General features: G+C 38.4%; 1 protein-coding gene across 3 annotated transcripts in view; it reads left to right on the top strand.

Annotated features, from left to right (window-relative positions):
* TRIT1 (tRNA isopentenyltransferase 1) overlaps positions 1 to 24,127 on the top strand; it is a 39,829-nt gene that overhangs the window by 8,225 nt on the left and 7,477 nt on the right. For 2 of the 3 annotated variants that reach the window (XM_088791049.1, XM_074334473.2), the window contains exons 2-8: positions 13,950 to 14,092; positions 18,186 to 18,282; positions 19,000 to 19,145; positions 21,193 to 21,335; positions 23,037 to 23,148; positions 23,534 to 23,646; positions 23,882 to 23,959. In XM_088791049.1, coding sequence (XP_088647175.1) covers positions 13,950 to 14,092; positions 18,186 to 18,282; positions 19,000 to 19,145; positions 21,193 to 21,335; positions 23,037 to 23,148; positions 23,534 to 23,646; positions 23,882 to 23,959 — 832 coding nt within the window. Of the gene's footprint in view, positions 1 to 11,619; positions 12,748 to 13,949; positions 14,093 to 18,185; positions 18,283 to 18,999; positions 19,146 to 21,192; positions 21,336 to 23,036; positions 23,149 to 23,533; positions 23,647 to 23,881; positions 23,960 to 24,127 lie in introns of those variants that run through there. The other variant, XM_074334474.2, reaches the window with a different exon arrangement.

Below are 24,127 nucleotides of genomic sequence, written 5' to 3'. Positions count from 1 at the left end.
ATTTGTTACTTATATATATATTTTTTTGTAGTTTTAGTAGTTACTTCTGTGAGAAAGAAATTTACCAACTTAGTTCTTTTTGTTCATTTTAACTTTATAGTATCCAGTCATAACATTTTTTTTCACAAAGTTACCTTATTTTGCTGTGTATAATGTGCACTTTATTACCCAAATTTGTGAGGGGAAAAACAGGGATGCTCATTATACATGGGTAGTACTAATTCCGTATCTATATAAATGTTTTTATTATTTATTTATTTATTTTTTTGGAACAGGACTTTATTGGGGAACAGTGTGTACTTCCAGGCCTTTTTTCCAAGTCAAGTTGTTGTCCTTTCAATCTTAATTGTGGAGGGTCCCGTTCAGCTTCAAGTTGTTGTCCTTTCAGTCTTAGTTGTGGAGGGTGCAGCTCAGCTCCAGGGCCAGTTGCCGTTTTCTAGTTGCAGGGGGCACAGCCCACCATCCCTTGCGGGAGTCGAACCGGCAACCTTGTGGTTGAGAGCCCACTGGCCCATGTGGGAATCGAACCGGAAGCTTTCAGAGTTAGGAGCATGGGGCTCTAACCGCTTGAGCCACAGCGCCAGCCCCTATATAAATGTTTTTAATTCTTTTATTTATACTTATGAGTTAAAAGTGTAACTCTAGAGATCAATAATGATATGTGTATGCAAAATAATACCCTGGAACATGATAATCGGTTTTGTTGAACTTATGACGAACTTGGAACAAAGAAGATGTCTTGACCTTCTATGATGTGTAAATATCGTAAATTTGTTACCAGTACATAAAATTTCTTGTACCATAATATGTTGAAAAATATTGAAATTCCTTTATAATACAAAAAACAAGTACCTAAATGTAAACAAAAATTTGAATTAAAAAATGAAAATGAAAGATTTTTCCCCTGAATGTTTGGGCAGAAAACGTGGGTGTGCATTATATCGGGCAAAATACAGTACTTAGGTCAGCTCCCTTTTTGCCCTCACCCCTTTCAAATGAGTTTATATCATACATTTGTAATACAGTTAGATTCACTTGTTACAGTGTGTATTCTATCCTGGGCTCCCCAGCCATTCTGGTTATTAAAAAAAAATGCATACAGTAAAGTGCATTTTTTGTTATGTACAGTTAGTTCTGTGGGTTTTGCCAAATGCAGAGTTAGGTATCCACCATCACAGTACCATACCAAACAGTTCTATCACTATAACAATTGCCTTTTGTGACCTCTTTGTAGTCAACTTCTGTACCTTTCTCAAACTTTTGGCAACCACTGATCTGTTTTCCATCCCTATAGTTTTGCCTTTTCCAGAATGTCATATACATGGAAGTCATAATATGCAACCTTTGGGGTCTGACTTTTTTCACTTAGCAAAATACATTTAAAATTTTTTTGAGTTTTATTAGTTCATTACTCTTTATTGCTGAGTGTTATTCTGTTGTATGATGTACCATGGTATATTCATTCATCTATGAAAGGACATCTGGGTTTACAGTTTTTAGCAATTATAAAGAAAGCTATTATAAACATTTATGTACAGTATTGTTTAACTTTACAGGATTGGTTTAACTCTATAGGAAACTACTAAACTATTTTCAAAAATGGCTGTACCATTTTGCATTCCTACCAGCAGTGAATGAGAATTTCCTTTGTAATCTCTCCAGCATTTGGTACTTTTTTTTTTTTTTTTTTCAGTTTTAGCAATTCTAGTAGGTGTGTACTGGTATCTCATGGTGGTTAACTTACATTTCCCTAAAGGCTAATGATGTGGAGCATTTTTTCACGTGCTTATTTGCCATCTGTGTATTATCTTTGGTGAAGTGTGTCAGATCTTTGGGCGGGGGTGTTGTGTCAGATCTTTGGGGGGGGTGTTGTCTTATTGTTGAATTTTAAGAGTACTTTTTATATTCTGTGTACAAATCCTTTATCAGATATGTTATTTGTAAATGTTTTCTCCTATTCTTTGGCTCATTTTCTCATTTTCTTCAGTGTCTTTCAAAAAAAAAGTTTCAGATTTTCACTTGTCTAATTTTTTATTTTATGTATTGTATCTTTTTTCTTTTGTGGATTGATTGTGTCTTTAAAAACTCATTGCCAAACCCACAGTCATACAGATTTTCTCCTGCTTTTTAAAGAGAAGTTTTATTTTTACAAAAGTTTTATTGCATTGCATTTTATATTTAGGTCTGTGATCTGTTTTGAGTGAATTTTTGTGTAAGGTGTGAGATATGTATGGATGTCCAGTTGTACTAGCACTGCTTTTGAAAGACTATCCTTTTTCCATTGAATTGCCTTTGTACCTTTGTCAAAAACCAATTGTATTTGTGTGGGTCTATTTCTGATGTCTCTTTTCTGTTCCATTGATCTGTGTGTCTATTCTTTTGCTAATATTACATTGTCTTGATTACCGTAGCTTTATAATAAATCTTGAAATTGGATAGTGTAAGCTCTCCGACTTTCTACATTACTGTGTAGAATTCCATTTTATAGGTTTATCATAATTTATTTAACCAGGTTTCTGCTGAAGGACATTTGGAGTGTTCAGTTTTTTGCTATAGTAAATGAGGCTGAGGTGAACATCATTGCACATCTTTTTGCACTTGTGTGATTCTCTTCAGGGTAAATTCCTAGAATGGGATTGCTGGATGAGAGGATGTCCATATTACTTTTTTTTCTTCTTCTAATTTTCTAAGAGCTTTATTAGAAGATACATTATTTTTCTCAATTGAGGTGAAATTCACATAACAGTAACCATTTTAAAGTGAACAGTTTGGTAGCATTTAGTACATTTACAATGTTGTACAGCCACCACCTTTATCTAGTTCCAAAATATTCCCGTCACCCCAAAAGAAAACCCTGTACCCATTAAGCAGTTACTTCCCCCTTTCCTGTGACAACCACCAGTCTGCTTTCTGTCTCTATAGAGTTTACCTATTTTGGATGTTTCATATGAATGAGATCATACAATATGCAACCTTTTGTGTCTGGCTTCTTCACTTACATTAGTTGTAGCAATATTGCTACTTCATTCCTTTTTATGGTTGAATAATATTACATTGTATGCATAGATCACAATTTGTCCATCTGATAATGGACATTAGCACCTGTAAGCAGTTGTGAGTATGCTGCTGTGATCATGTGTGTACATGTATTTGTTTTCAGTCATTTTGGGCATACAGCTAGGAGTGGAATTGCTGGGTCATATGGTAATTCTGTGTTTAACTTTACAGGAAACTGCCAAACTCTGTTTACACAGTGGCTACATCATTTTACATCTCCACCAACAATGTAGGAGGATACCAATTTCTTTAACACTTGTTATTTTCCTTTTCTTTCTTTTTCCTTTTTTTCTTTCTTTCTTTCTTTTCCCCCCTACCTTACAGTCTTCTAGTGGGTGTGAAAGTGGTGTCTCATTGTGGTTTGGGTTTAAATTTCCCTCATGGCTAATGATATTGGGCATCTTTTCATGTATTTGTTGGCCATTTGTGTATTTTCTTTGGGAAAATACCTATTTAGGTCCTTTGCTCATTTTTAAATTTGGTTGGTTGTCTTTTGGTTGTTGAGTTGCACATATTATATTTTGATACATATTGCCAGACTGCTTTCAAGAAAGTTTGTACCAGTGGTATGTCTGTTTCCCCTCACCCTGGCAATTTGTGTATTACCTGTCTTTTTCATCGATGTCAGTCTGGTAAACAAGAAATGGATTTCGTTCTAATTTCATTTATTAGGTTAATTGTCTTTTCAAGGGTACATTGACCATTTGTGTTTTTCTGTTTTGAATTTCCTGTCCATACTTGTTGTGCCCACTTCTATATAATGGTTTTCATTTTTGTATTTATTGAGTTGTAAGAGCTTTTTGTGTATTGCGAGTTTTAACCCTTTGTATAGTCTCATATATTGGAAGTATTTTTTCACTTGGTCATTTGCCTTTGACTGTCATGATTTTTTTTTTTTTTTTTTTTTTTTGCCATGTAAAGGTTATAAATTAGTATACTCTTGTACGCTTTTCAGGAGTACAAAAAAATGCTTGTCTGAAGTTTATAACGCATTTAGCTGTTGGAACTTACAGATGTAAATAAAAAATGTCATTGATTTCTAGTGTAAATGAAGATCTACCTACCGGGTCTTCACTGCACCTGTTGTTCTTCCTGTGGAGTCCCTTACACATGCGTGTAGGTAATTGCAGATGAAATATGGGATTCTGCATTGTCCCGGCTTACTCAGATCTGCATACCTTTGGTTAGCTACCCAATGAATTTCCTTTTCTCTGGGAAGGTAGGGGGTTTACATCCTGTTGCACAGCACAATACTTGTAACAGGGTTCTCACTCCTAGCTGCACACTGCAATCACCTGGAGAGGCTTATAGTGTTCAATAAATATTAATTATAATTAGATGATTTGCTTAACTCTTCAGGTGTCAGTATTCTCTCCTAATTTATAGTCAATCTTTATTCTAAGGTCTTTATTTAGCCTACAGTGTTTCCCCGAAAATAAGACCGGGTCTTATATTAATTTTTGCTCCAAAAAAACGCATTAGGGCTTATGTTCAGGGGATGTCATCCTGAAAAATCATTCTAGGGCTACTTTTCTGGTTAGGTCTTATTTTCAGGGAAACATGGTAGTAGGCAGTTTAATTTACTGGGAAAACTGGGTTTTAGTCTCAGCTTTGCCACTAACTCACTATTTTGTCACTTTGGACAAGTGACAGCCCCTCTCTGTGCTTAAGTTCTTCTTTGGATATATTAGGGAAGGGAAACTGATTGGATTAGTTCAGGGATCGCAGACTTTCTGTTAAGGTCCAGGTAGTAAATAATTTAGGTTTTGTGCGCCATACGGTGTCTGTCTGTTACAGTGTCTGAAGTTCCTTGCAGTTCTGGTATTTTGTGGTTCTCTTCTTTCAAACCCTAAGCAGGAGTCTCACCTTAAAGAGCCAAGGAAAATCTTTTTTAAATATATCAGTTAAATATAGATGACATCAAGCACTCATATAGTGCTTCTATTTGCCTGGCACTATTCTAAACATTTTACATATATTAACTAATCATCAGACTAACCCAGTGAGGAGTATAGGTGCTATTACTTCCGTTTTGTAGATGAGAAAATTTGAGGCCAAGAAAAATTAGATAAATAACCTGTCAAATGAAGGCTACAGCTGGGTAGTAGTGTCAGAATTTGAACCCAGGCGTCCTGCCTTCATTGTACTCTATTGCTTCCCCTAACTTAGATGTATACCTCCAAATAATGGAGCACCTTGGCTATTATACTCTATCACAGGTATCCTAAGATAAAATATCTGACACCATCAGAATTAGGCAATCATGAGATTGTAAAGATGACCACAGAATGGAACCTTTATTAATTTTATTTTCTCAAAAGAACCCTTTTGTTTCAATCTCAGCATTATAGTCACATGGCGTTGTCTGTGTCTATATTTCTGTCTTTCTATAACACTTACTCTTGAGAACCTTCGCGGGGATCAGTATATGTTAAGCTAGTTGTCTTCTCCGTTTCTGGAACTTTATTTCACCTTAGTAGGAATTAATTAAGTAAGCCAGTAGACCAGAGTCAAATAGGGATAAAAATTCTACTGGAAGGAGGCAGCAGAAACAGTTTGGGTTGTGTTATAGGCAGAGCATCCGGGCTGTAGTCCTGTCTCTACTACCAGCCAGTTATATGGGCAGGGGAGCTCTCTGAGCCTCAGTATTCCAAGTATACAATTTCCAGTGATTGGACTAGATGGACGGTTTCTGAATTTCCTTATATCCATGCTTTCGACTTTTAAGCAGCCAATGCAAAGGTTCTGCATTATAAAGTTTCTCATGTTTTAACTTAAAAGTATGTGCCAATTTTGCATTCTCTGCCCTAATCTGTCTATATTTATTTAGATGTGAAAATGTTTCAAATTCTTTCTACCACTTAGTAAGATTGATACTGTGGAAGAATGCATCCTGTACATGTACTTTTCCGTTCGAGAAGCATGGCCTTCTATTAACGATTGTAGTCCCTTTTCCCTTAAAGAGAGCTAGGCATAGGAAGAATAAAAGTCATGATCTGAGCTATGAGTTCCAAACCACTCCTCTCACCAGACTGACTGAATAGGTCAGGTACAGGTTCTTCCTCTTACCAAGCATCTTAATATCTGTCTGATTTATTCAGCATGTCTGCAGATGAATTTCTGCCAAACAAAGCTGAAGGGAGTAGTTGCCTGCCATGATGTTCCTACAGGTAATTCATTCTTTCTAACCTAGTAACATGTAAATTTTTTTAAAAAGTCATCCTTTTATTAAAGAAAAGTTAGCCAAGAGACTGACCTTTTCCCTACTCTTCAACATCTCAGTTGAATAATCAAACTCAAATTCAATTTCTTTTCATCACAAAAGAAAATCAACTTTCTGGTGAGTGCCAACATTCTTAAAAAAAATTTTTTTTTTTCTTTCACTCTCCAATGCCAAAACTTTTTTCTGTGAAGCTTGGACTGTTAGAATTAGAAGGGATGTTAGTTAGATGTGAGAAACTTGAGGTTTCAAGAGAGAAAGCTGACTTCCCAAAGTCACAAAGCTTATTTGTACAGAACAAAGATTAGCAACATGGTGGAAAAAGAACACTGACTGTGAAGTCAGGAGACCGGGTTCCAAGTTTGCCTCTGCCACTAACTAACTGTGTGACTTTGGGCAGGTTACCTAATACGTCTCATCTTCTATCCTCATTGGTAAAATGGGCGCAGCATAACTTCATAGGGTGTGAAATTCTTAGTGTAGGATCTAGCAATTGGTACCTCAGACACCCAGTATTTATGAAGTATATTCCAAGTATTAGGCACCGTGCTAGGTGCTGGAGCCAGAGAGAAGACGCACAATTTCTACCTTCAGAGCTTGTAGTCTAGTGGGGGAGATAGAAATCTTTTTAACACGTTGTGTACGGATCATGAGAATCTTCGTTTTTCTGTTTCCCACTGCACAAAGGAAGCTGCTTTCTGCAGTATCACACCAGGAGGGATTACTAACATCATAGGTGAGTAAATCCTAAAAAATTCCATAGAAAAATAATAAATGACATAGAAGCATTTACGCTTTAAAGAGAAGAGTGCATTTTAAAGTAGTTTCTTTTAAAAACCTGCCGGAACATAGGGGTATGAGGGATTTAAACCCCGCCGTACGCAACGTGTTAAGTTGTGTACAATAAGTTCTGTGATAGAGGTAAATATAGGGGACTGTGGGAGCACAGATGGGGAGGACTGGGGAGGGAAATCAAGGCAGGCTTTCATTAGGACGTAATGCTAAAGAGTTCGGGGCTGGATGAGATCCGACTTTCACTTTAAAAAGATCACTGGCTGCAGTGGGGACATATATTGGAGGGGTTGTATCCTAAAGGTAGGAAGATCCATGAGGAAGCTGATGGAAGAGTCTAGTTAAGAAATCATGAAGCCTTCAATTGATGTAATGGCATGGGAAAGGTAGTAATGGTGGTGAGCTTTGAGATAATTCTAGGGACTAGTATGGTTAGAAGTTGAGACAGATTGGAAATGTGGGAGGGAGAGAGAGACAGACAGAGATATTAGGATCACTTCAAGATTTTTGGTTTGATTATCTAGGTAGTTCATTCAAGTATGGCTGGGACGATACGGAGTTCGATTTTGGACATAACAGGGTTCAGGTGCCTGTTTGGAGTGACGATGATGATGAAAATGAGGATAATGCTAGCTTGCTAACATTTATTCACTGCCTCCTATAGAGCAAGCCCTGTTTCATATGCTTGCATGTATTAATTATTCATTTCTCACAGTTAACCCTTTGAGGTTAGATTTAAGATTATCCTCACTTTAGGGGGTGGCCGGATGGATCAGTTGGTTAGAGCGCGTGTGCTGAACAAAGCGTTGCTGGTTCGATTCCCACATGGGCCAGTGAGCTGCACCTTCCACAACTAGACTGAAAGACAACGACTTGGAGCTTATGGGCCCTGGAGAGACACAATGTTCCCCAATATTCCCCCAAAAAATTAAAAAAAAAATTATCCTCACTTTATATAAATAAGAAATCTGAGGCATAGAGAGATTAAATAACTTGTGCAAGGTTACATAGAGCCAGGACTTAAATCCAGAGTCCCGACTGTTAACTACTTCACTATCTTATATGCCCCGCATTCATGATGGAAATGTCCACTAGGCGGTTACGTATCCAGCTGTGGCATTATGAGAGAGGAGGAGATTGCAGGTGTGGGTCTTGGGAGTTACCAGCACAAACATGGTTATGGAAGCCATGAATGTCAATCAGAGAAAGTTTGTGGTATAGAAATGGCAGGTCGATGCCATAAAAACTGCCATTTTTCAGTATTGTTCCCACGACAGACATTGCTGATAGATCAGTGGCTGGCCTCAGTAAAGGAAACTGAGGAAAGGCCAGTTATTTCTATCTGTGTCTCTTACTAGCCTGGCCTCCTTGAGGACAGGGAAGAAAAGCTAGAGAGACTGGTGCCATCGAAGCCCCAAAGGAGAGTGATTTATGAAGGAGGGAGAGCTCAGTACCGTGTTTCCCCGAAAATAAGGCCTATCCAGATCATCAGCTCTAATGGTCTTTTGGAGCATTTTAATATAAGACTGGGTCTTATATAATATAAGACCGGGTATAATATAATATAATATAATATAATATAATATAACATAACATAATATAATATAAATAATATAATACTGGGTTTTATATTAATTTATGCTCCAAAAGATACATTAGAGCTGATGGTCCGGCTAGGTCTTATTTTCGGGGAAACACGGTAGTATCAGATTGGGGCTTTTTCCATTATGTGTTTTGAGAGGTGAGTAGAAAACTGTTATATTTAGCAGTCAGGTTCATTAGTGATCCCAGGGAGTGAGATATCCATAGAGTTGTGGGGTGGGTGGTGGGAGAGGGCAGCAGCAGATAAGGTGGATGGTTGTATTGATCCGTAATCCAAGATCGTGGTTTTCCAGGCAGGTATAACCCATAGTGGCAAGAAAGTGATGGAAGGATTTCAGGATCTAATTTGGATTGGGAAGGAAATGTAAGGAGAAGATAACTTGGAGAGAAGGAACCAAACTAGGGGGGCAGCGTTTCCTCTCGCTTGTAGACGGCTGTGTTGGGGCATCAGAGCCAGCCAGCACCCAGACAGAGCTTCGTGATCTGCCTAGTGCCCAGGGTACTGCTGCTGGGCACACTCATTAAGACCACCCTACAGCATGACAGCCCCAAAGGGTTGGAGCATAATGAGTGGGATCTTTGCTGTACACTTAAAGATTTGGGAGAGTTTCTCCACAGTGACGTTTCTTTAGATCAGGGTTTCTCACCTTCCGGACTGTTGACAATTTTGGGCCAGATAATTCTTTGTTGTGAGGGCAGGGATTTGTCCAGTGCATTGTAGAATGTTTAGCAGCATCTCTAGCCTCTACCCACTAGGTGCCAGCAACACCCCCACCCCTGCAGTTGTGACAGCCAAAAACGTTTCCAGACATTGCCAAAAGTCTCCTGGTAGATAGATTCACTTCTGGGTGACAACCACAGCTCTAGATTCTGCTGGGTTTCCTCTGGTGGGTCTCTTGAAGATTTCCCTCACTGTCATTAGCTTCTCTGAGCACTTCAGCTCTGTTGGTTTGGGGAGGACAGGTTATTTCAGCTTTCTGGCCTTTCCCCAAATTTTTTTAGTCTGGAAATAAACTCTCAATAGAGGTCAAAGAGGCGTATGTCCTTATAGTACCCAGTTAGATACCTAGAACATTAAATGTTTAGGGGTTATATTTAGAGAAGTTTGTACAATGAAACTTTAATGTCTGTCTTATAAACTTTTATATCACTTATCTCTTTATAGTAGTTATTTCTATCTGTGTCTCTTACTAGCCTGGCCTCCTTGAGGACAGGGACCCTTTCTTAACCTTCTTTGCATGCCTAACATCTGTGGAGTACCTGGCACATAGTAGGCTCTCAGTACATGTTACTGAGATAAATCAGTTATCTCAGCAAAGTAGGCTAAGTAGGTTGAACCTGTAATTTTTCAGAGTATTTCAGTTGTCAGGCCTCACAAAGAGGCCAGAATTCCCTTAATATTGTCAAAATCTGATTTGTGCAGAAAGAAGCATTTTATCCAGTCACTTCTATGTACGCAGGTCTCAGGTATCCACTGGGAGAATGGAAAATGGAACAGAGTGACATGCTTCCTTTAAAAGATAACAAAGGGACTTTTCGCTCTTCCTAGCACCCAGGTCTGATAGTTCTATAGGTAGAGAAACTATAATTAAAGCTGGAAAAGATGTGAAATGTAAGGCAATAAGCTACAAACCTAACTATTCTGTTAGAAGAATGTTTTCTAGGGAAGTAATAAAATTATAAGCCCAATTGTGATGTGTACAATATGAGTATCTTTATAGACCAAATGTGACATTTACAAAATTGATTGGTTTTTTGGCTTAGATATTTGGTTTAGATATTTATCCTTAGTGCAAATATGTAAAACATTGCTGTATTTTTGCTTTTTGGCTATGCAGTGATTTTACTTGATTAATAATGTACACCATAACATGCATGATTCATAACTGTACAGTTCAATAAATTATCAAAAACTGGAAATACCTATAGAATGTGCTGGTAGAGATGTTTACATTCTGGCTTTTTTGGAGGTAGGAGGTGGTAATTGTACATTTGCAATTGTGCGTTTCCTTAACATTAATCTCTGTTAAAAATGAGGATCCATTTACAGAGTTCAGAAATGTTCTGGCAAAATTGAGTCATTGCTATGTAAGTTCTTTAACATTGGGTCATTTGGAACTCGAAGCTACAACAGAGCCAACTACAGGCTGTGGGAAAGGAAGGAGAGGAACATGCAGTTATTAACTCCTTTTCCCCTTTGATTGTTTTCATTTGCACGGAAGAGCCCAGTATACAGTGTACTTGTATGGCACTTTATAACGACAGGAGGAAGTATTGTTCAAGATAGACAGAAAAGAACACCCTATGATTTAAGATTCCATCAGTATTCACGTGTAAGAATCCAAGTGTGTTGTCAGGCACAGATTAAATGAATTTAAGGCAGAGCTGGTTCTTTCTATGTGACTATATTTTTTCTGTGCACTGTTTTACTAATTAATAGTTTTCTTTTACTTGAAGATAGCTTATATCCTTGTTGGATAAATAACCTCAGTAGCTAAGAGCACAGAGGCTTCAGAATGATGAACAGTGACACTAAAATTATTTCCCATTCTCCCTATGTTGTGACAGGAGCAGTGGTAGTGGTCATAATATAGGTAGTGATATAATGACACTTGGGCAGCATTTACGGTGTGCCAGGCAAAAACTAAGTGCTTTACATGTATTAACTCATTTAATCCACACAGCAACCCTATGAGATAGATATTATCATCTTCATTTTGCTGATGAGGGATTGAGGCATAGAGAGGTTGGTAATTGACTACTCTAAGTACAAATAACTAGTGAGTGGCAGGGCTAGGAATTGATCTGAGGCAGCCTGGCGCCAGGGTCCTTCCTCCTAACCATTATACTGTACTGTACTTACTTGACACCCATATAAGTAAAGGGAAATGTGAGATAAAAAATGCTTTTAACGTCTTTGTGGGCTCTATGGAACTTATTATTTGTTCATTCAATGCTCCCTGTAGAATCAGTGATTACAGAGAGAACATTTAATCTCAAAGCATTCATCCCTACTTTCAAAGTAGTATTTTCAGATTGGTCTTCATCTGAGACCTTGCATTTAGAAAAAGTACGCTTGAACTTTTTAGTTGAATTGGCAGATCAAGAGCTTACAGACAGGATATTGCCTTTGAGTACTTAGACTGCATATGCTGACCCCCTGAAGCAGTAATTTGGGTAGATCACAATGTTTCCACCAGAGGACAGCAGTATTAGGGGTTCTGATTTCAAAGTGTGTGTTTTTTATTTATTTATTTATTTATTTATTTATTTATTTATTTGTTATTAAAGTATAGTTGACTGTGTGTTTTGTATATATCCCTGTAGATAGGCCATTTCTCCACAGATGGAGGCAATCTAATACAAATTCTAAACCGTTCAGAGCCATTTAAATCTAAGAAATATGTAAGCATTTGAAGTAGAACTATAAGCAATGCAAAACATTACCTTTCTGAAGACTTCTGATAAGTAGAATAAATAAAACCTAACCATTTTTATATGCTTAAAGTTCAGGCCAAAGAACCTCTGGTTAATCTTGTGGAATTAGTTCTCATTTAGGAACTAATTTTAATCTTTAAGTCTGAGCTAATAGCCACTACAAGTATCCTCGCTTTTTGAAAGTATGTTAAAGCCTCTTTGCTTTTATGAAAGACATACGAGGTGTAATCAAAATATATGATGAATGTTGCTGCCGCGTGCCATCCAATGGAAAGACAGGGATCTCCAATACGGGAAGCGGCGTGTGGAACCTTAGTAACAGTGTGTGACAAGTTTCAGTTTGGTCGGTGCAATTAGTCAGGTGTGAGCTACGCTTGAGCGAAGGTGTGTTTCAAAGTGTGCCGTCAATCATCCTCCATCATGACAACGCTCCGTGTCACACATCGCTCTGGTATACGGCAATTTCTGTCCAATGAAAACATTACAGTGTGTCCTCATCCACCTTATTCACCGGATCTGGCACCATGTGACTTCTGGCTCTTCCCCAAAGTAAAAATGATTCAGGACATTGAGGCAGCCACGACAGTGCAACTAAAGACACTCATGAGAGAGGACTTCCAGAGCTGCTTCAGAAAGTGGTAAGAATGATAGGATAAGTGTGTTCGAAGAGTGGGGGAGTATTTTAAGGGGGATTAAAACAATGTGTCTTTACTATAATACATTTTTTAAAATTTAAGCATTCACCATAGTTTTTGATCACACCTCGTACATTAGTATTTGGTTTTTTTTTTCCTAACCAAAAAATCTGCAGAGGATTTTGAATTAAGAGACTTTTAAATCAATGATAATTTAAAATGTTCCTTCACTTTACACCATTTCGTTCTTCTTTTGGATAGCAGGGGAAACCTGTATTATGCTAACCAAAAGAAATCCAGTGAGAATTTTTGCTTTTATGAAAACAGGTGAAATACGAAAATACCATTCAGGATTTGTTTTGTAGCAAGTTGTTACAGAGGCAGTGCCAAGCTCCTTCCCTGGGAACTACACTCATCATCTCAGCATCAAACCGTCATAGCTTTTTTTTATTTTTTTTAAATATTCCACTGGGGAAGGGGAACAGGACCTTATTGGGGAACAGTGTGTACCTCTAGCACTCCTTTCCAAGCCAAGCCGCCGCCCCCCCCAATCTCAGTTGTGGAGGGCGCCATTCAGCCCCAAATTGTTGTCCTTTCAGTCTTAGTTATGGAGGGCGCAGCTCAGCCCCAGGTCCAGCCACCGCTGCTAGTTGCAGGGGGCGCTGCCCACCATCCCTTGCGGGAGTCAACCGGCAACCTTGTGGTTGAGAGGACGCGCTCCAACCAACTGAGCCATCCGGGAGCTCAGTGGCAGCTCAGCTCAAGGTGCCATGTTCAATCTTAGTTGCAGGGGGCGCAGCCCATCATCCCTTGCGGGACCCGAGGAATAGAACTGGCATCCTTGTGGTTGAGAGCCCACTGGCCCATGTGGGAATCGAACCAGCAGCCCCCAGAGTTAGGAGCACGGAGCTCCAACTGCCTGAGCCACCGGGTTGACCCTATGAAAGGTTTTATAGGAATGCTCTACTTTCGGATAATAGGGAAAACCCATATTTGATAAGAAAGCCAGTGTTCTGTATTCTTCCGCTTCCTTTATCTTGGGTTCTGTGGATATGGCTGTGCCCTGGTTAGATCACATCTACTCTGGTGCTTTGGGACAGTCAAGTATTTGGCTGGAGGGAGGAACAGATCGCCAGTTCCACCCATCAGGTGTGCATTTTCTGGAGGCAGCTGACTTTCTCATGCTAATTTTCTTTTCCCCCTAGGTTTATGAAGGCCTAGACATCATCACCAACAAGGTTTCTGCCGAAGAGCAAAGAATGTGCCAGCACCACATGATCAGTTTTGTGGATCCTCTTGTGACAAATTACACAGTGGTGGACTTCAGGAACAAGGCAACTGCTCTGATATCCTTAGGAAAGAGCCACTGTGCTTGGTAGGGGCAAGGCAGCCCAAGCCAAGAAAGATGTTTCCTTTCTAGTGACAGTTTCTTCTAAGCAGGGCCACCCAGGACCTAACTACCGATAGGTAGAATCCCCATCAGCACTATGTGGATTGAAAGATACGGTGTCCTTGCTACTCAGTCTTCTCCTCAGACTGCAGCATCAGCATCCCTTGGGAGTTTGTTAGCCAGGCTGAATTTGGGCCTCACTCCAGACCTACTGAATCAGAATCTGCATTTAACAGGAGTCCTGAGTGATTCATCGGCACTCCTGTTGAAAATTGAGAAACACTGTTGTAGTGGAGAGAACCTTGATTTAGGAACCAGAAAATCTGTGTTCCAGTTTTAGAACCACCTGTTTGATCATGTGAATGTTATTGGGTAAAGCATTTACCCCACTGAGCTTCAGTTTTCTACCCTTTAAATGGGGATATAAAATAAATATAATGGAGTTCCAGTTAGAATTTCAAAGGGATTGTTGGGGGCAGGGGACTGGAAGAAAATAGTTCTGGGTATTAACAAGAAATGCTTGAAAGGTGAACAGTATAAGGAGGACTGTTCTTGTATCTTAATGTCTAGACTGTCTTTAATATCGACTGCCGGATATTAGAACATATTGAAAATTCATAATTACAATAGCATGGAACTCATATAATACTAGATAAACATATGGTACAGAGTAGAAAACTCAGATACTAATTTAAATAGACATGTATTTAGCTTATCAAGGTGGCAAAACAATGGAGAGATAATGCAATACTTAATAATTATTCCTGAGACAGTAATAAAATCAGGTCTTCATTATATATGACAAATTCAGATTTCAGAGTTAAATATATATGTTTTTAATGAAACTTTAAAACAAATGGGATAATATATAATTGAGTAGTTATGTGATTTTAGAGTAGGGAATGGGTTTTGTAGATTTTTTAAATTTTTTATGGATTTTTTAAATTCAATTTTTTTCTTTTTTGTGTTAAAATACATAACATAAAATTTACCATATTCACCATTTTTTTATTAGTTCTAGGTGTACAAAACAATGTAATAGTTAGACATTTATACCCCTCACAAAGTGATAACCCCTCATCCCCAATTTACTACCCCTCTAACATTGTGTATAACGTGTTGCCCCAAAAATAAGACTGGGTCTTATATTAACTTTTGCTCCAAAAGACGCATTAGGGCTTATGTTCAGGGGATGTCATCCTGAAAAATCATGCTAGGGCTTGTTTTCTGGTTAAGTCTTATTTTCAGGGAAACACGGTAGCTATTACAATTCCGTTGACTCTATTCCCTATGCTGTACTCCACATCCCATGTCTATGTTTATATATATATATTTGGTTATAGTTGACCATCTTAACCATTTTTAATTGTACAAATTCGGTGGTATTAAATACATTCACATTGTTGTGAAGCAGTCACCACCATGTATGCCCATAACAGTCATTTTTTTTTTTAAAGGAACATAGCTAGAGTTGAATATGTAAGAATTAAGAATTTGTATTGGCAAGAATGTATATCAACCAGAACTCCTAGGTATCTACCCTAGAGAAACCTTGTCACAAGTATATCAGGAGACACATGGTAGATACCATTCCATAACAGAATTGCTCTTAACAGGAAAAATATATAAACACTGAAATTCCTACTTACAGAAGAATGTATAAAATTTGCTTTATTCATGTAAGTACTTTTTCAGCAGTGAAAATGAATAAATTGCAGCTACATGCCATCATTTAATGTGGAAAAATCTCAAACAACAAAATTTTGGAAATTATAGAAGGATACATATATGTGCTTACCAATTATTAGAAATGTTAAAAAATAAGCAAAACTAACCATATATTTAAATATTGTTATATATTAATTATTAATATTAATTGTATATATTAATGTATTCTCTAGGGGTACATACACATCAATAATAGTGTAAAGAAAAGCAAGGGAATGATGAAAAACAAAAAACCTCAAAATAATTCAAGATAGTGGTTCCCTCAGAGACAGGGGAAGTTGGGATGGAAATGAATGCACAGAAACTTCAAGGGAATTAATAATCCTTTTCTTACATTGGATTCATGAGTATTTGTTTTATTATTCGGCTTCATAATTTACATATGTTACAGTGTTCTTGTATATATACTGAATATTTTATAATAAAAAAGGAAAACAGCCCACTATAAACAAAATTAAAAAACAGACTCCAAACCAGGGGGAAATACTTGTAACATAGGAAAGGCAGATGGTTAATATATGAAGAACGCTGTTGAATCAATACAAAAAATAAAGGTCATGAGTAGTAATTCACAAAGCAAGAAATAGAAATGGTGATAAACATGAAGAAGGGTTTGCCCTTGCTGTTCATCAGGGCCATGCAAATCAAAATAATGAGATCATATTTTTTTGCCTATCAAATGGGCAGAGATTAAAATGCAGATAATAATTCTTGCCCTACCTGCTTTACAAGTCAGTTGTACCAGATTAGATAATGTATATGAAAGCCCTTTGCAAATTAAAATATATCACCAAATGTACATTATTGCTATAAGACACTTTAGTTGTTCAGAAAGAACTGATAGAAAATGGAGAGCTAATTAAAATTTTCAAAGGGCCACAACAGGGGATGACTTAATCAGATCACTTCCAGAACTGGAGATTTAATAAATTTAGATAAGCACCTACACAATCAGAATGTCAAAACAAATCAGAAGTACCTTAAGAAGTATCCAATCAACCTTGATTTGACAGGTAAAGGTACTAGACACTGACACCCAGAGAAGAGAAGGGTTTTGCCCAGGATCGCAGTTGTTTCATGGCTCGGGCAAACAAGTTAAACTCTTTCTCACCAAATCTTTTCTATCCCATTTAGCTCCCCCTTTTCCACTCTCTCTCCCCTTCTGATATTTTATTTTGCTTGTTCCCTTACCCTTTGGTAATCATATATTTGAAGTTTTATTACAATTACTATGCAATGGTATGCTCCCTGTACTTCATTTAAAGGGGGATATAGAATTTGTTTCTCTTTTTTAAAAAACACATTTCTTTTTAAAAAAGCATAACATTTCTTCTATATGATCTTTAATTGCTAACATCTTTCCACCCCATCCCAACCTCTTAAAGGGTTAGTGGGCTTCTGATAGAAAAGAGGTCATCTATGTCTGTGCCCACAGCCTGGCTGGCAAGGGGAAGAAGTATGTAAATGAGTCTTTGTTTGGGTTGAAAGTCTCTTTTTATCAATTATCCTCAGAAGCAGAGCCCTTCTTAAAGCAGATAATTATCTGTTCAACAGAGATTCTAAAGAGAAGAACTCAAAGTAGCAGAGATATAAAAACAGTAGTGACTAAAGTAAATTGAGTGCTTAATTACTCAGTTGAAAAAAATATTTCAGGCATTGTGGTTGGGGATTTATTTGCATTGTCACATTTAATGCTCGTAAGAATTCATGAGGATTTTACTGGTGAGAAAACTGAAGCTCAGACAGGTTCACTAACAAGGCCTAGAATTGGAGCTGATAATTGAAATCTATTTGTCTTTAGAACCAGTGCTTCTCAGTTTATCTGGTGGAGTCTCAAGTGGCTGTAATGGGCACTGCTACCACATAATGGTGAAGGCTGAGTCCAAAAACCACGGCTTAGAGAAATCAGCTTATATTTTGCCTTAGAAGGCAAAGTCACACAATGTACCTCAACTTGGTGGCTTTCTGAGCAGCTGACGCTTGGTTCTGTGAGGGTCTTTGGGCTTATGCTTATTTAGCTGATTTGGAATTCTAAGCAAGCTTTGAATTTTAGCAGCATTACCTAGAAAGTTCTGGAACTGGAAGGAATTAAAATTATGCACCTATCTCTGGTTTATGCAAATACCTCCAGAACTGATAGGAAATGGTTCTGAGACCTCATGGGAAAAATGGAAGGCTAGTTTCAGTTCACCTTGGTTTCTACCCTTTCTCCTCTGCTCTGCAGACAAATGAATGTGGTTTCTTGTTAATACCTTCCTTTCCAAGTCAGTCAGTATTCTCTTCTTGATATTAAATATTGTGATGTCTTTCTTAATATTCACATTGAAGATATATTTGCCCGAGATAAAATTCCTATTGTCGTGGGAGGAACCAATTACTACATTGAATCGCTGCTCTGGAAAGTTCTTGTTAGTGCGAAGGTATGTTTAGTTCACTTGTAACTCACTGAGGAAATGGGTTCTTCTTTCTTGCCAGCTAATTTTAGTGGGAGGAACGTTGACTCTTCCCTATTTCTTATACTCAGCAACTGTAATTTTCCTACTTAATATTCTGAAGCAAATGCCACCTCCATGTGTGAAGTGTGCTGCTTCAGGCAGTGCTAAGGGCAGGGGCTGTCTGTGGGAAAAGTGCTCCTCTGTGGGTTAATTAGCATGTGCATGTAAATTAACAGTACATCAGTCTGATTCAGCATTTCCTGACTGTGACAATCTATGTGTCAGGGAGATGTCCTACATTAACCTTTCTTACAGAGATGCAGTTGTATAGTGTGGGACCTTGCCAACTAGAATGTGCTGGCCATTCTGATCCACTCTGGTCACACTTGTTGGGAAGACTGTAGACTCCTCATGTGTTAGTAATGTAGACGTGTTAGCCCTGCTATTTATTTGTACTTTTGACAGGGAAGCTGGCTACCTGAGGATTTCCCCAGGGAGTCAGTCCTCCTTCCTCTTTGCTATGGCCGCACAGCACTCCCATGGTGTGTTGTAATTTTCTGTTTATGATTTGTCTCTCACTGTATGGCAAGACCTGGTTCATCTCTTCTGTATTCCTAACACTGAGCTAAGTGCCTAGCACATACACTGTCTCAGTGTTTGTTGAATTGTTGAATTAGTTATTTCTAAACCTTCATTTAATAGCCCCAGGAGATGGGCACTGAGAAAGTGATTGACCGGAAAGCAGAGCTTGAAAAGGAGGATGGCCATGCACTCCACAAACGCCTAAGTGAGGTGGACCCAGAAATGGCTGCCAAGCTGCACCCCCATGACAAGCGCAAAGTGGCCAGGTAAGGAAGTGTGGGCCCCCTGACCCCGGGTTCCTTTAGAGTTAGGGCAGTCATTTCTTCATTGGGTGATGTTGGGTGATGAGAGAGAGGTTTGGTAATAGTAGTTGTATATTCTACTGATGTGTTCTAGTTCAGCAGGTTAGGAGGCCCTGAGTTACTGCCTCAGCCAAACTCCCTCAATAAGTAGTTACACCCTACGTTGTAACTACATTTAAAATGCGTAATACAATATAGTTTTTCCCTAGGGCCTATGTAATGTTGCTTCATTTTCTATTTGATCTTTGCTTGTATAACAGTTTTCATATAAACTTTTTCTGGCATGCAGTTGGTTTACATTGTGATTCGAGTTTCATAATTGATTGTGCAATGCTGAGTTCTACCCCAGCAGCTTTTCCCAGTGGGAGGTAGATTTTATAAATGGTGTCATAGATCAGCTCACCTTTACACATGGAGATTTTCTTGAAGAGAGAGAATGAACTCATAAGGTCATGTTTTCTTAGGTTTTGAAATTGCAGCCTCATGTGTTACGTGTATTTTTCTTCAGTGTTGGGAGTGATACCATATCTGGCAGAGGATCTAATGAAGTTGTCTACTATATGGATGGTTGTACAGATGAAATATTATAGCAATATCTGGTATTGTAGGGATTATGAAGTGTTCCACTCAAATGAATGTTCTAGATCATGTTTCTTAACTCCTTTTTCATTATTGCCCCCCCACCCCGCCCAGAAGCCTTTTTAGAAATTTTTTTTCCAAATTGTGCCTCCCTCCATCCTTCCAGGCTTCATGCAATTTTAATACTGAAGAATAAGATTTTTTTAGAGGGGTTTGGTTGCCCTTTGGAGGATCACATGTCCTGTAATAAATATCTGGGTTTTTTTGCCCCCTTGAGGGCAATATTATCCTGGTGATAGTGCATATTCTAGATAAATTAAGTTTATATTTTTCAGTATCCAAACATTTTATTTAAACATTTTAATAGAAATATTTCAAAGATTTTTTTTTGGGAAAACTCAAGAACATTATGATGAGCGTTCTTTTTTATATTGTTTTATGATATGATTCTAGAGCTTGGTCTTATCCTCTTCTTTTATTAATCAGTTCTTTCTTATCACCTCTCATTTTGCTACTTCTAAACTAGTAATGAATTGAGAATTGTGTCTTCGTAAGAGTCAGTAGGTTCTAAGCTAGAGCTCTAGAGTGTCTCTTTTAGAGAGGTTTAGAGGACTTTTTTCATCTTTTAGTTTGTACCTATATTCTAACTTCCAGATAAGTGCGATATCTATTACTATACATTGTTGCCTTATTGGTCCCCTTTGAATGACCAGTGGTACAGAATGAAAAGGGGTCTCTACACTTGTGTTAGGGTTTCAGGAAGTAGAATTGGGTCAGGAAGGGAAAGATCACTTTCAAGCTGATAAGTTGCAATCACCCAGAGTGCTAGAGTATAGATTTGGGAGTTGAATTACCTAGTGCTGCATAACATAATAGATACTGACAGAATGGATGGTAGCTCAAGGGTAAGTATGTGAGTTCTTTCTGCAGTGATCTTTGTGCTAGTAGAGTACCGAATTAGTCAGAAGCATTCTTCATTAATTTTAGACATATTTAAAAAGAAAGTTGATGAGCTCGATATACAACATACTTTTGTACTGTGGGAAAGGCATTCTGGCGAGACTGGACTTGTTGGCTTGTAACAAAGTGTCCCAAACAAGCTCTTTTACTGCTTACCTGAAAGTGAGTCCCATTCTGTTTGTGTATAAGAAACCTGTTGTTTCTGAGTCTGTTTAACTGATTTCAGAACAATTTATTTGTGTTTAGAAGAATAGTATTGTTTCTTGCTTTATCTAAATGATTCTTCAGGACACTTTTCTGAGTAGCTATAGAATTATAGTAACCCTGGACTTTCATGTCTTCAGGGGCTATGCAGTGAGAATGAGAACGAGATGTTCTATAATAAATAGCCTCTCTCCGTGTTTCACTTGAGAATTAATAGTTCCTAATAGTTTTTATGGGTGTGCTCCCCCCACCCCTCCAAATGACTTAGGAGCTTGCAAGTGTTTGAAGAAACGGGAATCTCTCATAGTGAATTTCTTCAGCGTCAACATGCAGAGGAAGGTGGTGGTCCCCTTGGAGGCCCTCTGAAGTTCCCTAACTCTTGCATCCTCTGGCTTCATGCTGACCAGACAGGTAAAAGCCCTTTGATGTCCTAGAGTCCATCCGAGATAGAGCTTGTACATTACTATGTATAAAATTCTTAGAACCATGAGTGGCTCATAATAAGCACTAAATAAGTATTGGCTATTAATTTTACTTTTGTTACCACTGTTCATTGACTTAGTAAGGCAAATGCCATTCTCCTGAATGTACATCTGGAAAGGGAGTGAGGGTAGCCCTGGCACTAGGATGAGATACCAAGGGTGGGACAAGCTTGATGGGTGGGGTGGGAAAGAGACTGCCATCCAGGGAAGATCCAAAGGAGAGAGGGAAAGCTCCTGTGGAAGAGGTCTGACTCCCTGGGTTGGCTGGAAGCTGAATCACTGATTATTCTGGAAGCAGTAGGCCTGAGAAGTGGGTATGACAGTTAGCTAGCTGGCCTGATGGTGGTGTTTCCCTGTGATGGTAGTACTTTCTTTATCCAGGAAACATACAGGAAGCATTCAATGAAGTATCAAGTATTCTGTGTAATACTTGGATTTCAGAGATGAATGTGAGACAGTGCCTGCTTTTAAGCTCCCAGTCTAGTAGGGCAACAAATATTGAGATAAATACTACATTGTGATAAATGCTGAGCTAGATAGTGGGGCCACAGAGAAGAGATGATGAGCATTCTCTGGGGGGAGTAAGGGACCAATGTGTTGTAAAGGTAACCTGTGAGCTAAGTCTGGAAAGATGAGATTATTATGAGAACAGGTAGTATAACATAGTTAGTTATTAAAACCACATTCTCTGAGCCAGTCTGTCTGGATTCAAATTCCTGATCCACCATCTTCTGGCTATGTGAGTTTTAAGGCAAGTTTAATTTATCTTTCTGTGCCCCAATTTTCTCTTCTGTAAGATGGAGATAGTGATAGTACATACCTCATAGTTTTGTTGAGGATTAGATGAGTTAATAATACATACAAAGTGCTCAGAACGTGCCTGACACATTTTGAACCCTCAATAAATGCAAATTTTTAGAAAGATAGAAAAAAAAGATTAGTATCATTGCAAGCCAAGTAGTAGCAATGGCCGACACGTAGAAGAGCATGACTGAAATGATGAAAATTTGTTATTAATCTCAGTTATAAGTGTATAGAAAAGTGATGTTTTAATAATGAAATGTTTGTAAATAAAAACATGTCCTACAATGCAGCATAAAAGAATGGTATCTGATCTATAATAAAGCTGTGTTTGACCACCACATCTGAATGATTATGACCTGTCACTCTTGACTCCTTTGTCAGGCTCAGTGTTCAAGATAGACTTAGGATGGCTTTGGACTCAAGTTCCTCTTCCTACCCAGATTGTTCTTAAATGTGAAATAACACAGAGTAACAAATACGATGGAAAAAATAAGAAACTTAAATCAGTGGGCTCTCAGCTGCCTCTAAAATGAACAGTGGACATATTAATACATTCCATATGAGAATAAAATATGTGTCCCTCTTAATAGCTGTAATTGTACGCTTTGTCTTTAATAAAAAGATGTGTGTTTCATTCTGGTTGTTTTTATTGGAGTTGCAGAGTCTTTAAGTGTGACTAAATATAATGTGAATTATATAATCCTTGGCCTCTGAACCCTTTCTCCCATGTGGACAAATTCTCTTTGTGGCAGCCACCTATTCATCATGTAAGTGTATAGTACACACCTACAGCAGGCTTGCTGGTGATGGGCTAATTTGATTCAAGTTCTAGATGAGCGCTTGGATAAGAGGGTGGATGACATGGTTGCTGCTGGGCTCTTGGATGAACTAAGAGATTTTCACAGACGCTATAATCAGAAGAAAGTTACAGAAAACAGGTGAGGATTTGACTATTACTACTTTGACCTACTCCGTCCCTTGCTTATGGTCAAAAGAGCATAAACATAAAACTGGCTTTGGATCTATTTGTTTGTTAGCCTTTGTCTTTGCCTTTGGCGTTGGCAAGGCTTGTTGGAAGGAGGTGTGGTATACTTGTTACAGTTGCAATTTTCTAATCTGTCAAACATTCCCAGGAGTTAATTTTCAAGGGAAGTACCTGGGAGTTTATGGGGGGTGGTAGAGGAAGGATTTTAGAGAAGCAATAACTGCTAAGGATCTCACTTTCCTCATCAAAGGGATGAAACGGCTCAGCTAGATCATCTCCAAGGCCCTTGCTAGCTCTCAGATGCAATGGCTCATCTGCTGATGCTCTCCTGTTCCCAGCCAGGACTATCAACATGGTATCTTCCAGTCTATTGGCTTCAAGGAGTTTCACGAGTACCTGATCACAGAGGGAAAATGCACACCAGAGACAAGTAACCAGCTCCTAAAGAAAGGTGTGAATTCCTCCATCTAACCTAGCCGTGGACATCCTTGGGTGACAAAATACCTTGCTGGTGTGGTCTGAGGAAGAGCTAAGGCTAGAAGAGTCCCCAATGGCCTTCAGCTCAGAATTCAGAATTTTGTCTACCAAGTGTGCTGCTGTGGCTAATTTTCTCTTCTGCTAGGCTGGGCGGGTCTTTCATCAGGATGAGAAATACTCAGAGGGTCTTATGTTACATTATCTTTCAGGTATTGAGGCTCTGAAACAAGTGACTAAGAGATATGCCCGGAAGCAAAACCGATGGGTTAAAAACCGTTTTTTGAGCAGTAAGTCTCATGTTTTTCCTTATCTCCTGGGTCTGTTTTCAATAGAATATAGATGTTCTTAGCTCATCCAGAAAATTAACTTTAGTTTCTGAACCTGTTTTTTCGGATTTTTTCCCCCTTTCTTCCGCCTCCCCCCACTCCGGTTCAAGCCATTGGGTCTCAGTCCAG

The sequence above is a fragment of the Rhinolophus sinicus genome, chromosome 14 (assembly GCF_057876585.1).
Source record: "Rhinolophus sinicus isolate RSI-liver-muscle chromosome 14, RSI-T2T, whole genome shotgun sequence".
Taxonomy (NCBI): domain Eukaryota; kingdom Metazoa; phylum Chordata; class Mammalia; order Chiroptera; family Rhinolophidae; genus Rhinolophus; species Rhinolophus sinicus.
The sequence above is the reverse complement of the archived record's forward strand: the minus strand, read 5'-3'. Positions and strand labels throughout refer to the sequence as shown.